Source organism: Scophthalmus maximus, chromosome 6 (assembly GCF_022379125.1).
Source record: "Scophthalmus maximus strain ysfricsl-2021 chromosome 6, ASM2237912v1, whole genome shotgun sequence".
Lineage (NCBI taxonomy): Eukaryota > Metazoa > Chordata > Actinopteri > Pleuronectiformes > Scophthalmidae > Scophthalmus > Scophthalmus maximus.
In genome coordinates, this window is record NC_061520.1 from 8811387 (window position 1) to 8826974 (window position 15588).

Genomic DNA, 15588 nt, shown 5'->3' on the forward strand with positions numbered 1-15588 from the left:
TGTTTATAGTCATCAACTCACTCACTGTGAATTTTCCTGACATATTCCTGCTGTACCCTCACATGTGCTCACCCGTACATTTTCTGGGAATTTGACTCAGGTGGGGCTGGCAGGAAAATGTCCCTGCGATATGCTGGCGACCTCACCAAGGTGTACCCTAACTCTTGGCCAACATCAGCTGGAAATTGCTTCGGTCCAAAAAAACTGTTCGTTGGAAAGATTTCTGCTCAAATGTGCCGATGTGCAGCTCCTCATTGTTGTCTGTCTCGTACGAAAGGTGCCCTCTGCTGCATGTGGAGAAAACAAAGAGCCATACAGATGAATAATACAGTGTAAAGACCATGATATGGTGTATTACTCTGTATGTGCGCACATGCACATGCACCAGCACCCATTTATTCGTTTAATATTCCTGACCGCAGTATGTACAGAGCACTGAAGCTGGCGCTGTGCTGACTTGCTCCCACTGCCAAATACTTTCACTATCTGTTAATCTGCTGATTATTAGAAAAAAGGCCTCTCGCATTACTCTGGAAACACGTGACATCATCAAATGCCTTGTCTGCTACGACCCACATTCGAAAATCCAAAGCTATTCAGTTTACAATCTCATTAAAATGAGAAAAGCAGAGAATCCTCATGAATAAGCTGGATCTATTATAGATAATATTTGGTATTTTTGCCCATTGCCTATACTGCTTTTTTATCATCATGTTTATGCTGCTGCATGAACGTGCAGGTGTGTGTTTGTATCAGTTTGTCCCACTGAACCAGGATTTTGTTGCTAGTGTGGTGGAAATCTGGATCAATAAGGCAAAACACAAAGATCTGTCTTCTGTTTTTGCATATGGACTTGAAGATCATCAGTCTCCATAGCAAAGGGCACAAAAACTTTGTTTGCGTGTGATTCTTATAAACATTGTTTAGCATTTAAGGGAGCGGCGTCACATTATCAGCTGAGAAATGAACCTGTTCCTGGGGTCGAGCCTCGTCTTGGCCTCAGGTGTCTGTGATCTCAGGAACAAAGACTTGAGTGAAACAAAACAAGGAAGAAACAAAGATAGAGCAGATTGAAAAATATGCTTGTGAAATATAATATTTTTTTGTCCCGATTACAACACGTGGTGCATCCACAGTGTTTCACGTGTATGTGATCATTTGTCTGTCAGTCTAAGGAACAGATGTGGTATTATCCCAGATCTCCCTCTCATCTCGTTCAGTGCTCATCATCATAACCTGATTAACCCACGTGCCCAGATTTTTTTTTTTTGTCTCTGTGAAATAAAGGCAGTTGCCAAAAACGGTGGATAATAATGGCGTGGAGAGGAGCCCTACGTGCCACCGGCACTTCCTGCTCAGGCCGGTAGATTTAACAGTTTTAGCAGTCAGGCAGCTGTCCAGACTGTGATCGCTGATATTTTCTGATTTAGGTTCCGGGCGGAGGGTTTATCTGTTTGGGCCATGAGACGGACAAACAGTGTAATCCAAAGCATGATTAAGTCATTCTCCATCACTGAACCCTCCCTGCCTCCCTTTACCCATCGTTCATCCATGTCCTCCAAGGTCAGTTGGGTAACATCCTGGCACGGACGTTAATTTGCGAGATAGAAGTTGCAGCGGGGATGCGTCACCGCGACGATGTCCCGCCATTAATGGCTCGCACAGATTGATCGGTGATGTCACTGGGTGACGGGAGGTTAAGTTGAGGTGCACCTGTGGGCTGTGTGAGCAATCAAGAGGAATTGGGTTTTATGGAATCTCCTCATGCTTTTATCCTGCATCTGTTGTCGTGTTTGCAGCAGACCGAACGTCTCGTTCCCTCTGAAATATTGATGAGAACCGAGCAGCTGTCACATAAGGAAAGGCGTGTCCCTCCTAACTCGCAATTGGGGACAAAAGACTGAAAAATCTTTAATTCCCAGTCACCAATATTTTTCAGTAAAACAGGTGAAGCATGCAGACTTGGATACTGTTTAATTTGGTCTAATTAATTTAACCTGGTTTCATTTCTAAAAATGTATGCGGTAGTTTAAGCCGACAGAAGGAACTCTAGTGATTTTTTGAACATGAATATTGCTCATTGTTATGTGCGACTTAAACCTTTTATTTCACATTTCTCGGTCTCTTTCCACCAGTTCGTTACCTGCTGAGGAACAATGTGAGTCCAGACCTCTGCAATGAAGACGGCCTCACCGCCCTGCATCAGGTAACACCGTCCGACTCCGTCTTAACCTGTCTTTGTCTAATGGCGGGTGTAACAATGTCTGATTCTTGGATGACCGACGTGGAAGGAACATGGTGATATGTTTGGTCTTGGCTTCAAAACGGTGGGTCCCACTGTAGGAGAGGTTCATAGATGGACACCTTCTAATGCAGCGTGATCTGGTGCACTGAATGAATGACCCCCCCTTTTTTTCCCATTAGCCACGACCAGGTCTGCATCCTCATCCTCCTCCTACTCGTTTCGTCTTTGGATGTTTTTCCATACGCATAAAAAGCTCCATTGCAGGAGCTTGTTTCTTGCTTGACTTCTTTGTGTAACGCTGCCGATGTGCAGGTGACATTTTCTTGTTGTGTATTTATAATTTAGGAGGTGTTGTCGTCACACTGTATGAAGCCTGTACAAAATCTTATTTTTCAAAAGGTGCCTAACCTGTCCTTTCAAACTGTGTGATGCATTATTGAGTTTATTCCGTTGTAAAATATTCCACAGCTCCTTGTTTTGCCTCTGGTTCTTTGTCGAGCAGGAAAACAAAACAAGTTTTTCTTTTTTTTTAATACCAAGTCTTAGTTTACCATCTGTAATGAGTTTACAGTGGTAGGAAATAAACACCTTGTCCAGAACAGTGTTGGAAGTTTTTCTTACACGGAAATAATGATTTGTAATAGCGAGGAAATGAATTCAGTATTGGGGAAATTAGTCAATTTCAGTTTAGGAAATCAGTGGATTAGTGGAATTAGTGATGATCAAAGCGTCCACCTCTTGCAAATCAATGCTCCAAATCACAGTCGTCTGTAGACAATGAATCGTGTCTGGTTTAGCTTTTTTCTTGCCTCAACTTTAAAACAAAGTAGCAGCTGGTAAAGAAGGATATTTCATTTCGGATGAGGGTTGGTTAGTGAAGCAGCAGGACGTTCTGTGGCGATGGTGCAGTTACTGTCCGTGCAGGTTCAGCTGCTACAGGAGGACGACGCTGAAGAAAACCAGGCCAAATCTATAAACACAAACGGGCGTCGAATCAGTTGTTTGTTTGTCTTTTGCACAAAATTGTAAACTCAATTAGTATCTGTCCATAACCTCACACCTCGTCCGTCTGGACAGCCGAGAAGAAAATGTTTACGCCGTGAAAGACACAGTGGAGTGGAGGATTCACATTTTCATGTTTAATAAAAAGAAATGGGTTTCCTTGAAAATGGCTGCTCTTCTTCTTCCAGAGGGGGATGAGATGCTCATTTATTACCTCAGCTTCTTCTCTTTATTAACTTTTCGTCCTCCCTGCTCCCTCTCCTCTCATTCGTCTCTACAGTCGTATTGACAGTTTATGTCCTCTCTCCCTCTCTACCTCGGCACACACAACCCATCTCTCTCTCGCTCTAGGCTGCTCGGCACCAAATATTCCGGCTCCTGCTGTGAGGCAGAGAAAAGGAGCAGGCGAAGAAGAAATTGTCCATCAGTCTCCACCGGTGTGGCTGGTGTTTTGAAAGATGTGCGCCATTGGCTGCCAGGAGATCCTATTGACCTTTCGGCTTTGTGTGTGCGTGTGCTTTCAAAGTGCCTTCAAGATGAGACCTTTTCACTTTTTCACACAATTTGACGCATGGCGACGTACACGCACAGGCAGACAGGGACACAATGAAGAAACGCACGTATGGAAGCATTGTTGTACATAAACACTGCCGCTGTTGCCAGAAGCACAAGCAGAAAGATGGATGCTGATAGACGAGATGACATTCTCTCTCTTTCTCTATCTCTATCTCTCTCTCTCTCTCACTCACTCACTCACACACACACACACTCACACACACACACACACACACACACACACACACACACACACACACACACACACGCACAGGGTCAGATAAATGAAGGAAGGCAGTGGTGATGTTTCTCTAAATGAGATGTCAGGCCCATCTAGGGTTGGTTTCACCTCACTGAGATGAGATATTAATCAATAAATGGCTTGCAGGAGCACTGAATGTGCCAGAACGAACACACACACACACACACGTATTTCTATGTTAGTGAGGACACTCAATCGACATAAAACCTTTTTCTTGCCCCTTCTCGCCCCTTACCTCGAAAAAAGTCTTCATATGAAAGTTAAATAATTGACATCTTTATTTATTTTTCGAAGACTGTTTTCTCTTCTTTTACATTGCATTTGATAATGATTATGATGAATTGGAATTTAATCCACCCTGTGAGGTAGTGTAGGTACTGCAGGGGTCTCTTTGGTCAGAACATCCTCCAACGAGTCGAGTCGCAGCTGCTCTCCGGCCCCGAGCTCTGGCGTTTGGCTTCCGGTCCGTGGTTTGGTCGATTGGGCCTCGTTGTGACCCAGAACATCCACAGACATCTGGAGTCGCATTTAAAAACATTTACTCCAGTCAGTGATTCAACCACTCAAATATTTATGCAGAGGAGACTGAAGCCGGCTTTTCATTCGTTGGGATTTAATGATCATCTGCAGGATTTTGATCATGTAAAGCCCTTCAGTGGTTTTCATTAGTCATGAAGCTCTTCACTTCAACCTTTGAAGACTCTGCTCTGCCGGTTGTTGAGTAGCATGTCACCGTGATCTTACACCATGTGCCAGAATTCATTAATAACCACTGGAAGTGTCAGTATATTCACACTGTGCCCCTGTACTTAAAATTATGTTTCAGAGATATGATTGAATGTCATTGCAAAAGGGCTGAGCAATAAAATATTGCACATGTAACATGTTGCTTATGCATTGTGCAAAGAACAGTGAGGAGGTATGCCTCATAATTGATCTTCATCCGATTAATATAGCCCAACCGGCTAATAATATCAGCCGATATGAGTCTTTCGTTGAGCTATGGGTACGGCGTTTATATTTGCTGATTTTACAGAATAAATGAGTAAAAGATTTGCATTTTAAAAAAATATTTTTTTTAATTTCAAGTTCTATATATATTTGGTTGTGTTGGTGATCAAATATCAAACCTCAATTACATTTCTTTGTCATCAGGGTTTCCTGTCGACATTTTAGGATTAAAAAGAAAAAAAGCTCATATATTGTAACTCCACATGATCAGTATTAACATTACCCCCCCGAAATCCATTAAAGGGGATAACGTGTGAAGGAGAGCGACAGGAGGGAAAGAAAAGGAGAGGAAACATGTAGTAGCAGTTTAGATTGTGCCGCCACCCAGAAATCATCAATAGAGGGTGAATATCGTTCTCCCCTGACGCCCCGGCTGCTCGTCACTGCCCAGAAGTCATTTAGCTGTTTAGATTTAATTCTCGGCAGCTGAACTTGGCACCTCGGGTTCCTCCTTCCCCCCTCAAGATTTGCATTAAGTCGCCTGAGCTCTTGTAAAAATTCAAAGCCTCTTCTAACCTTTGACCTCCTGCACTCTCAGCTGTACTCTCAGCCTCCTGGTCCTGCCCACGACAGATTTAAACTCTGTGTTTCAGTGGCAGCTCTGATCAAATTTCAGCCATCCGGTCCAAAAATTCTCAGCCTGACTTCCTTGTCATTTTGCTCCTCAACCCCGAGCCTCAGTCCTCTCAGCCCACGGATGAATCCCAGCAACTGTCGCTGTTGTTTTCCAGCCACACAGACATAATCTGGGCCTTTGTCCGGTACACCACACACACACACACACACACACACACACACACACACACACACACACACACTTACACACACACACACACCATCCTTTTGTGTGAATAGTTTTCATGAAAGGCGCATTATTTCATCGCTTGCTTCATTGTCTTGCTGCCAGGACAAGATGGATGGAGGTGGCACACGACAAATCTACAGGGGAAGAAGGCTAGGAGTTTGGCTAGTGGGTGCAAACGTATGTGGGTTTTTGCTGGAGGAAAGCGATGAGAGATTAGCGTAGCAGTCATCCAGCGCGTCGGGCTACTGTATGACGGTTTATTCAGAAGGACGTTAGGAGATTAGCCTCGTTGTTCGCTGGTGTTTAGGTTTCGGTGTCGTGGGTTTTTCTGAAGACATCTCGTCGTGCCACAGCTGCAGGCTGGAGCTTTAGATGTGAGCCAATGCATCGGTGCATTACATTCCTTTGACAAGCTTGTGTCTCTTAAGAGTCCTGTTATTGTCTGTTTCATGAGGCTGCTTGTTTTCTCCTGAATTATATCTTCAAGCTTGACGAACACCACAAATACACCTTCTTTTTCTGTAGCTGTTGTTCCACAGGTCAGACACACAGTTCATAAAATTATATGAATCTGCTTTTTTAGTGGTCAATTAGATTTGTAATGCAATTCCGATTGTAAAATAATAAGTAAAACACTGATTGACAGTTGCACACTCAAGATGCATGTGTTGATATCAATCTTAATTTGAACCACCTCTGCGTGAAATGTTCTGACTTCTGAAGATCTCTACCTCAACTGAGAATGTCATTCACAGGATGTGTTTGTCAGCCCGTCGTGTTTCCAGTCAGTCAGCGTTTGTGTTTTCTTTGCGTCTATTTCACCTCTTATCTGTCATCCTGCAATCTGTCCTCTGCATCTGTGCAGTAATTTCATTTCCCCTCTTGAGTTGTGTATTAATGCATGTACTCCCCCCTACACTCTCGTCCGAGCCGACTTATCTTGGCAGACCGAGCTGCAAAACTCCAGAGAGTGCGCACAACTAATTTTTTCTCCCATACGTCAATGTGGTCTAATGGTCTTCTTTTTTAAAAAAAATTGCTGTAATCAGATGACTTTGTTCTGATGGTAGGAAGGCAGAGACAGAGATGAAGTACCGGTGGCTGAGGTTTTGTTTTTGAGGTGTACGTGGTACAAAAGGTGACGGTCTGAACCAGGAAATAATCTAACAATCACACAACAACAGGACTTGTTGACTGGATTACACTATACACAGATACTGAATACTAACATGAATATTTCAGAAAAGTAACATTTACTATTTGGTACGTAATTCAATGCAATGATTCAAGAGTAAGTTTAGTTTAGTTTTCCTTTTTCATACATTGGATGTTAATGTTTCTGTTAGCAATAACAATCATTATTTATAGTATAGCTAAGTCTTAATGAGTCTATCGGATTCTTAAGATGAGAGTCTGCTGTAGAGCCCGATTGATTTATCATTTGTCTTATTAAAAATCTGCTGATATGAGCCTTTCACAGCCATTTAAGAATGAGAGTTTATGTTTGCTGATATGATTTTAATTTTACAGAATAAACGATGCAGAAAAGATCAAGTTCTATATATTTGGCTCTTTTTTATATTTTCGCTTTTTATTTTTAGTTACTTATAATAAAGTTTTTTGTTAAACTCTGAAATACCAAACCTTGAAATACATGTCTTTGTCAAACCCTTATGACAAAGACATATATATATATATATATATATATATATATATATATATATATATATATATATATTTGCTCCCTAATGTCGGCATCGGTCCCCAGACATTCACGTCGGTGGGCCTGTAGTCTGCTTTTATTGTTCTCATTTTCCAAAGTGACTTTCGTCTGTCTTCCAATCTTCTCTCCTCCTCTTAACATTTCCATCCCGTTAGTTTATATTCAAGTTTGTTTCTCTCTCCCTCTGTGTTACTGTCAGACTCGCTCTCGCTCCGACTCTCAGATACAGGAAACCTCCAGAGATTGTGCTTCGGCTCATCCTCTCTGTAAATCAACAAAGGCAAAGGTGCGTCTTTACTCTGCACATCCACCGCTCCAGGATTATGTGCTTTACATGGTAAACTTGAGTTAGACTGGATGGGAGCTGTGTTGGAGAGTTTTTGTTATATGTTTCCATAAGGTGGCCGAGGTTTCTTGATAAAAGTAATGGTCACATGATACTACTTCTCGCATGCAGCCGCTCCAGAAAAGTTCAGGAAAATGTCTGGACTTCAGTGCACCTCTGGAAACAAGTTACCTGTACAGGGTCCTTGCCTCCTTCACAATGCATGCTGGGATAGGCTGGGCCTAAACATTATAACCTGTACAACTGTACGTTTTAGTTCTGTTCTGTTTCTATTTGAACCATTTGGTCAGAAGAGACGGACGTCACATTTCGACATCGACAGCCCCGGCGGCTTCTTTCAAAAGTCAAGATGCTCTTTGGCAAAACATAAAAAATTACACTTCCATGACATTTACTTTTGCCGTCTTCCTTTTGATTCTATTAACTGCTGATGTGATGGAGGGGGGGGGGGGGGGGGGGGTTTGATGACATGACATGGATGTCATGAACCAGAATCAAACCTTCAACTTCACCGGCACAAATAATAACTCGGGGGGGGGGGGGTGTCTCACTGAGAGGCCCCTCTCAGACTTGGTCAACAACATGTCGCAGTTTTCTGATTATTTCTGAGCCTCCTACTGTGACAAAGTAATCTCATTCTGTAACCCCAGGTCTGCTTCTCGCCGTCTCTCCCTGTTGTTTCTCTCTCTCTTGTCTATTGGCTCGTTTGTCATTGTTTAGCTGCATGGTGCTGCCGCACTCGCACCAATTAGCTTTGATGGAGAAAACTGCTGTTGCTGACAGCGGTTTGAGCGGAGGATGGTTCTCATGGAAAATTCCCCCTTTCCCTCCCTCCCACCATATAATCACACCCAGTTTAACAAGGAAAACACTCTTAGTCCCTCGTTGTCTTTGTTCCCCCGTCTCTGTTGAAGGGTGTGAGTTTTGTCTTGGATCCAGGGAACAGCCCACACAATAGCTGCGATGTCACACTGACCGAATATGTCCTCTGCAATACGCTGTTACAGGGCTCGTGTGGAGATAGAGTTTTACTTCCTAATGGACTTCTTGTTCGTCTGTGCTGCTGGTGACAAATGGGCCTCTCCTCCTCCTCGTCCTTTTTCTTGCGTTTCTTGATTAAAGGTGCTGAAGCGTTCGGCATCAGTGCAGCACAGCTGATTACTCGCTGTACGAGTTATATGCTGCATCAGACAAAAAGCTGCTTTTCAGCCAGCGTTTAATTTTCCTTTCGAACAAGAGGAAGCTGTGGATCTGTTTGCCACACATTGATTTGATGAAGTTCAAAACAGTGGGACACAAACACACTCACACACACACACTTCCTGCTATGTGTTATCTCTGTTCCAATGTCTCTCTTCCTGTCCCCTTGTCGTCCATCTCACTCCCTCAGTCCTACCTCCTGACTAATTTGGAGGTATGCTCGAGGCCGACAACACGAGATAAGAATGAGGTCGTTCATTGGTTCACTGTTTACGCATGCGTATTGTCAATTTACTTCTAGAATTCTAAAGATGAAATAATAAATAAAACATTCCATACGTTTTCTATGATGTTAAACTCATATTAATGCTGCGTTTACCTTTAATCGGGTCAGGGATAGGGTTTGTTGTTGTTGCCTGTTTAAAATATTGTTTTCAAAAGCAAATCATCTCTAAATCTTTGTAACGTCCACGTCAGTACCTCTCTTCTTCCGCTTTTCCACCATATTTTTTCTGCCACTATTAAAAGGAAACTGAAATATGAATCTACTGTAAAACCAATCACGTTGCGGTCTCTTATCTTGACGTGGCCCTTCAACACGGCCCCAAACATATCTCCTTATTTGTCTTCATCTGTCTGTTTCTAGGGTTTTAAAATATCCCACCAGCAACTATTACAGTGTCAAAAATTAACAAATGTCTCCCCTCGCCCTTCTTCCTGCTCCTCCTCTCCCCCCGTCCTTTGTCTTTACACAGTGTTGTATAGATAACTACGAGGAGATGGTGAAGATCCTGCTGGACCGAGGAGCCAGTGTGAACGCTCAGGACAACGAGCTGTGGACGCCGCTGCACGCCGCGGCGACATGTGGCCACGCAGGACTGGTCAAGATTCTCATTGCACAGTAAGTCGTGCAGATGCACCACGCCGGAGGCTTCCCTGCCTTCGCCCGAAATAAAGAACCACTCCGTCAACATCATAAGAGGTTATTTCATTTTTATGAAATGTAATATGAGGCTCATTAGGCCTCAGGGAACAGTGGTTCTACTTCTTACAGCAGCCACGGCTGCAAATTTAATGAGGGACGGCAACTAAATTAATAACACAAAGAGATGCACTGGGATCTGTCCGAGTTCAGCAAGTCATGGATTGATTGATGGATCCATCAGTGTTGGGAGAAAGTGTTGTCTGAGTTTTTACATGAATTGATCAGCTGGACTTTGAATCAATCAAGGGCCGTCATTGGAAGTGCATAGGAAAATGCTGCGCGCATGCACGCAGACACACACACACACACACACACACTTCACTCTCAAATTGACATTTACAGAGTGCTGTCATATATTTAGGTATAAATGCCACAACCGTCCCCAGTGGGCAATTTGTGAGGAATACTTTCTTTTTCTTTTTCAATTGAGTTCAATCACTCAAGAAAAACAGAGGATGCAGTAGAGGAAATCCCAGGTTCACACTAACTAACTAGGAAAAAAACACAACAGTCTTCGCGTCATGCCAAGATTCACATCTACTCACTTCTTTGCAGTAACTTAGAATGTGATCTCATCTCTCTTTGGTGTGAACGCAGCGATAGTGTCTCTGTTTCTGATGTGAGTTCAGATGGTGATAGACCTAAAATAATACATTTTAGTTCATGTTATTTTTCATGATAGAGATGATTATGATTAATTGCCAGAATGTTTTATATCTGCATCACAATAATATGAAGGCACTTTTTTTCGCCTGATATCAATGTACAGCATGTCATGGTTTGGCAAATAAAAAATCACAAAGTCATGAAATTGATGTTTAATACGGTGAACAGTTTCCTCTATGATCATATTATCGTAATGCGATTCCAGCAAAAGTTGATGAACAATAATATTGAATTATCTCCGCTGCAGCGGATGTAATGATTTTACAAATTGGCATTAAACCGAGTTGTTATTAGTCGTCGTTGCTATGCATATATTCAAGATTCAATAAGACTGACCGAGGTTTTCCCAAAGCCACTGTCGTCTTCGTAAGACCCACCTGCACATATGTAATGAGTAGAGTTTATATGATTTTGCATGTTCTCATATGTAATTTTAATTTGATTAAATTATTAAAACACACACACACACACAGGCAGACAAATGAAGCTGCTGTATGTGAACACACCTCTTAGTGTGTCTGCCTGTGGACATTCAGGCCTGAATCAGTGTGTGTGCACTAACTGGGAACAACACACAGGAGAGCTAAAGACACACTGCTGCCATCTGTTGTCAAACCACTCATCACATCACTTGGACTCATGATCCACAGTGAAACGATGAGTGATTAAAGGAAAAAACGCTGAGTGCTGCAGAACAACTTGTTCTGGACTGAAAGAATTGAATTGCCGTCATCAGTAAGTGATATAGTACAGGTTTTTTTTGTGTGCGTATCGACTGATCAGAATATGAAGCACTGCTGCCCTGTTTTACTATGATTGATATAAAACACTGCAGATATAAACGGAGCATTAGAAAATATCTGAAACACTCACAAAATTAAATTCAGCCAGTTATTTTGACCCTTTTGAGTCCCTTTGGATCACAGATGATCATTATGACATATTAAATGGACTTTAATTTTCTAGTCTCATCGCTCAAAGTGCTTTACAGTACAAGTCACCCATTCATACACTGCTGGAAGAGACATCAGAGGCAATCTGAGGGTTAAGTCTCTTGCCCCAGGACACTTTGGCACGTAGACTGTGGGAAGCGAGGATCGAAGCACTGACCTCCTGAGCCAGAGCCGTAAATGACTTTTAAACGACTTTTCCACTAATAAACAATATAAGGTTTACATTGCAGATGTATTCATGTATCTGTTCGTCTTCCTCAGTGGTGCGGATCTGCTGGCAGTCAACTCCGATGGGAACATGCCCTACGATCTGTGTGAAGACGACCCAACACTGGACATGATCGAGACGGCGATGGCCAACAGAGGTAGAGTATAAATGTCAGAAGAGATGACAAATCTGCAGATACGGACGTCTGTTGACAGAATGTCGTGGATAAGCATGCGTTTGGGAACTGATCCATCTGTCTGCAGATGGAATAAATGACTGACGTCAACATACTGTACTTCACTTCCTAGTGAAAGCTCGTGAAGTGTGTGACCCCGTCGCCAGTAAGTCGTGTAGTATGAACTCTCAACTGCAAGACTCCACATCACAAGTCGTGTAGTGTGAACTCGGCTTCAGGAACAGGTTTCTGAGGAAGGTGGCAGCGCTGCAATGTGACCTCAGAAAGGACTTGGTGTCCCGCAGTTACAGGATTGACACCTCAGGGAGCTCTGAGATATTCACAGTGCTCCCTCTCTCTCTACCGACGGGATGCAAAATGGCAATACTGTATGTTTCCCGCTGTGTCACTGTCGACAGCCGCAGTCGGCACAGTTTTGTCTGTGTGACACGACTGAGAAGAGAGTTCAAGGAGCATAAATGCACGTCAGTGACGAAGGAGCGGAAACTCCCGCTGGTTTCAATGTGTTTGCGTTGAATCAAACGCTGTCACTAAGAGAGTCTGTGGTGACAGACAGCTTTGTTTACATTCACACATTGTCACATATCGCTTTGGTTTTTGTTTTTTCCAGTCGACACTTACATCTACAGGCATGTGTGAGTGTGAGCACAGTTGGCAACAAGACAGCAAAATCTGTGGTAGCAGGGTGTTTGTGTTGAGAGAAACACAAAGGGACGGATGCCAAGATGAGCTGCTCAGATAAAGATGGTTTAAAGGAATAGTTCAGAAATTTGGAGGACGACACTCTTTGGCTTTCTGGCTGAGAGTCGAATGAAAAGATCGACAGCACTAAGAACCAAGAAAAACTGCAGTTCTTTATGTCACAATGTAAACACACTTACTGCAGCAAAAACAACTTCTGTATATCAAGGTATGAGCTTCCTACACTCTGTCAGTTAAACGTAAATCTTTTCAGGCACTCGTCTCTGGATCCCAGAGACGGTAAACAGAGAAATTCAGATCCAGATTACATCATCTACCCCACATGGCTGTGGGTCTGCTGTTGATTCATCACGTGGACACGCTGGAGTTGTTAGAGCAGGCTGAAAAAAATAATGTGATTTTCCTTGGTCACGGTGCCCTTCAAATTACACCAAATCTCAAAATGCAGTTCAGTGGGGTTGCGGTGTGGTAAAAGGCAGAAGACTGTGTGGAAGCAAGGTGGCGCTGGAGAGCGGGACGAGTGTCCCGTCGGTCATGTTTCCCCGGATAATTAAAGGTCAGGAAATCCAAGTTATGAAACGAAGCGTATTGTAAACAAGTACAGGGTTAATGATTTTGATTCTTTTAACAGTGCAAATGGGACAATGTGAGTTTCGTCCTGGATGTGAGACAATATTGGAGAGAGAGAGAGAAAACAGAAAGTTGGAAAATAAGGTTCTGGGTTTACAATAGGATCTCTGGAGCCGCAGGATGCAGATAGCAGTACAGTAGGTGAGAAGAATGATTATAAAGCTGATCAAAGGCAGAGCGGCGCTGCTAATTGCTCCCGTAATGTGCCAGGCAACGTACTGATGGAGAAGATTTCTCCCTCCAGAGACGCCACAGGGATGGGCACAGGGTTTCTCTCTCTCTCTCTCTGTCTCACTTCCTCTTTCTTTCACAACTCGCATCACTTGGTATGCAGCATCGACTGATCGTCCTCTTCCTTGATCCTCCTCTGTAGAGCCCAGTTCATCCGTGATCAGCCGCAGTGATGAGGGGGGAAACGTCTGCCTGGAATAGAACTGGTACAGAAAGTTGAGATTGTAGGAAGAGTTGGATCAACTGGCTTCAACTGACGTGGCTAATGTCATTTTTCTGTGTCTTAAATTAATATCAAACATGGAGAGATGAAAAATTGGCAGTTAAAATCCTACACCGTTGATAACCATGGACCTAGTGTTGCTTAAGATCAGTTTGAAAGTTTGATTTAGAGCTGAAATGACTTGATGATTGTCAGAAAATGACAAATAATTTGCGAAACGGTAAAATACTTTGTTACTACCAGATTAAATTGCAGACGTCACCTTGGGCTTTGGAACACAACACACTTGGAAGATCAACATTGCCTCAGTTATCTTGTTTGACCAATTGTTTTAAAATTAGAACCACAAATACACTTCTCCTCTGACAGCTACAGCTGAAAAAAAAATGTGTCCGACCTTTTATCTGCTTTAAATCATTTTAAATGTAATAACAGCTTTTAAGTTCACGACTGTCGATGAGGCAGAACAAGACATTTTGCAAAAAGTCTTGCAGGAAACTATTATGCATAATTCACCCTATGTTATTTCCAGCCGCTCTAATTTGAAGGATCGTTAACCTTTTCCCACGGACAAATAAATCTAAATGTTGTTTTTTTCCCTCTGTGTTAACACGGAATTGTTATTTTATTTTCATCCACAACACTTAAACTAATTTATTATTGATTTAAAATGCATAGACCTCATTCATCCTTCACATAACTCACATTTAGTCACACACACACAGTTCTGACTGTGACTGTTAATCTGACATTTCTTTAAATTTGCTGAACAGTGCAGGAGATCACTGCTGAGGCGAGGGAGGATATGTTATTCACTGAAGTGTGGCAGTCACAGTGTCGAGTCCCACTGTACCTGGCAGCAGGGCGATGGAAAGAAAGAAATGGTCATAGTAGTTGTGACGGACAGAATCAGCTGAGCTTCCACACCACAACACTTAGTCCACATGAGTAGTCGACTGTTTGCCATCCAGACAAAACAGTCATTTTAAATTCCGGACTGTCAAATATATAGTCCAAACACGAATGCTGCACAGAGCTGTCGGTTTCTTACAGCCATTAACATTGTTTTGATTTTATTTTACTCAGGATGTTACGACAAAAAGTTTGGCCCCTTGTTGATCCTGTCACACATCTGATGCTGTCACATGAAAACTTCTAGTGAAATTAAGTGTTCTCTCCACAACGATCACCTTGGAAGTGTTATGTACAATCCTTACAGCTCTGTCGTGCCCGAGCTCCTGCTCTGCCCCCCAAGATCAAAAACTGTCCACCGCCAGCAGCGACCAACACACTGTTATTCCAGTGTGTGTGTGTGTGTGTGTGTGTGTGTGTGTTCTGATTGACAGGCATCACCCAGGAGATGATCAACGAGACCCGGGCGTCAACTGAGAGGAGGATGCTGGGAGACATTCAGGAACTGCTGAGACTGGGAGAGGAGGTCAACCAGCAGGACTCTCAGGGAGCCTCACTGGTAGGAGCCTCTTTCCAACCAACTGCAGCGGGGGGTTTTTTCATCATGATTCACAATTTACCACACTGTGTATTTGCAGTTGTGTAGACAACACTGCTGCTGCTGCTGCGCCTGAGAAAACAAGATATTTTCCAATGGGAAATTCTCCCACTGAACATTTTTAAAAGCCAGTCG

General features: G+C 42.9%; 1 protein-coding gene and 1 long non-coding RNA gene across 3 annotated transcripts in view; one reads left to right on the forward strand and one right to left on the reverse strand.

Annotated features, from left to right (window-relative positions):
• ppp1r16b (protein phosphatase 1, regulatory subunit 16B) overlaps nucleotides 1-15588 on the forward strand; it is a 64874-nt gene that overhangs the window by 42743 nt on the left and 6543 nt on the right. The window contains exons 3-6 of the mRNA XM_035630549.2: nucleotides 2136-2206; nucleotides 9905-10050; nucleotides 12015-12118; nucleotides 15290-15414. Coding sequence (XP_035486442.1) covers nucleotides 2136-2206; nucleotides 9905-10050; nucleotides 12015-12118; nucleotides 15290-15414 — 446 coding nt within the window. The remainder of the gene's footprint in view (nucleotides 1-2135; nucleotides 2207-9904; nucleotides 10051-12014; nucleotides 12119-15289; nucleotides 15415-15588) is intronic.
• The window catches only part of LOC118308999, a 52059-nt gene continuing 48831 nt past the window's right edge, over nucleotides 12361-15588 (reverse strand). Inside the window, exon 5 of one of the 2 annotated variants that reach the window (XR_007030828.1) lies at nucleotides 12361-13923. This is a non-coding gene — a long non-coding RNA (uncharacterized LOC118308999). Of the gene's footprint in view, nucleotides 15526-15588 lie in introns of both variants that reach the window. The other variant, XR_007030827.1, reaches the window with a different exon arrangement.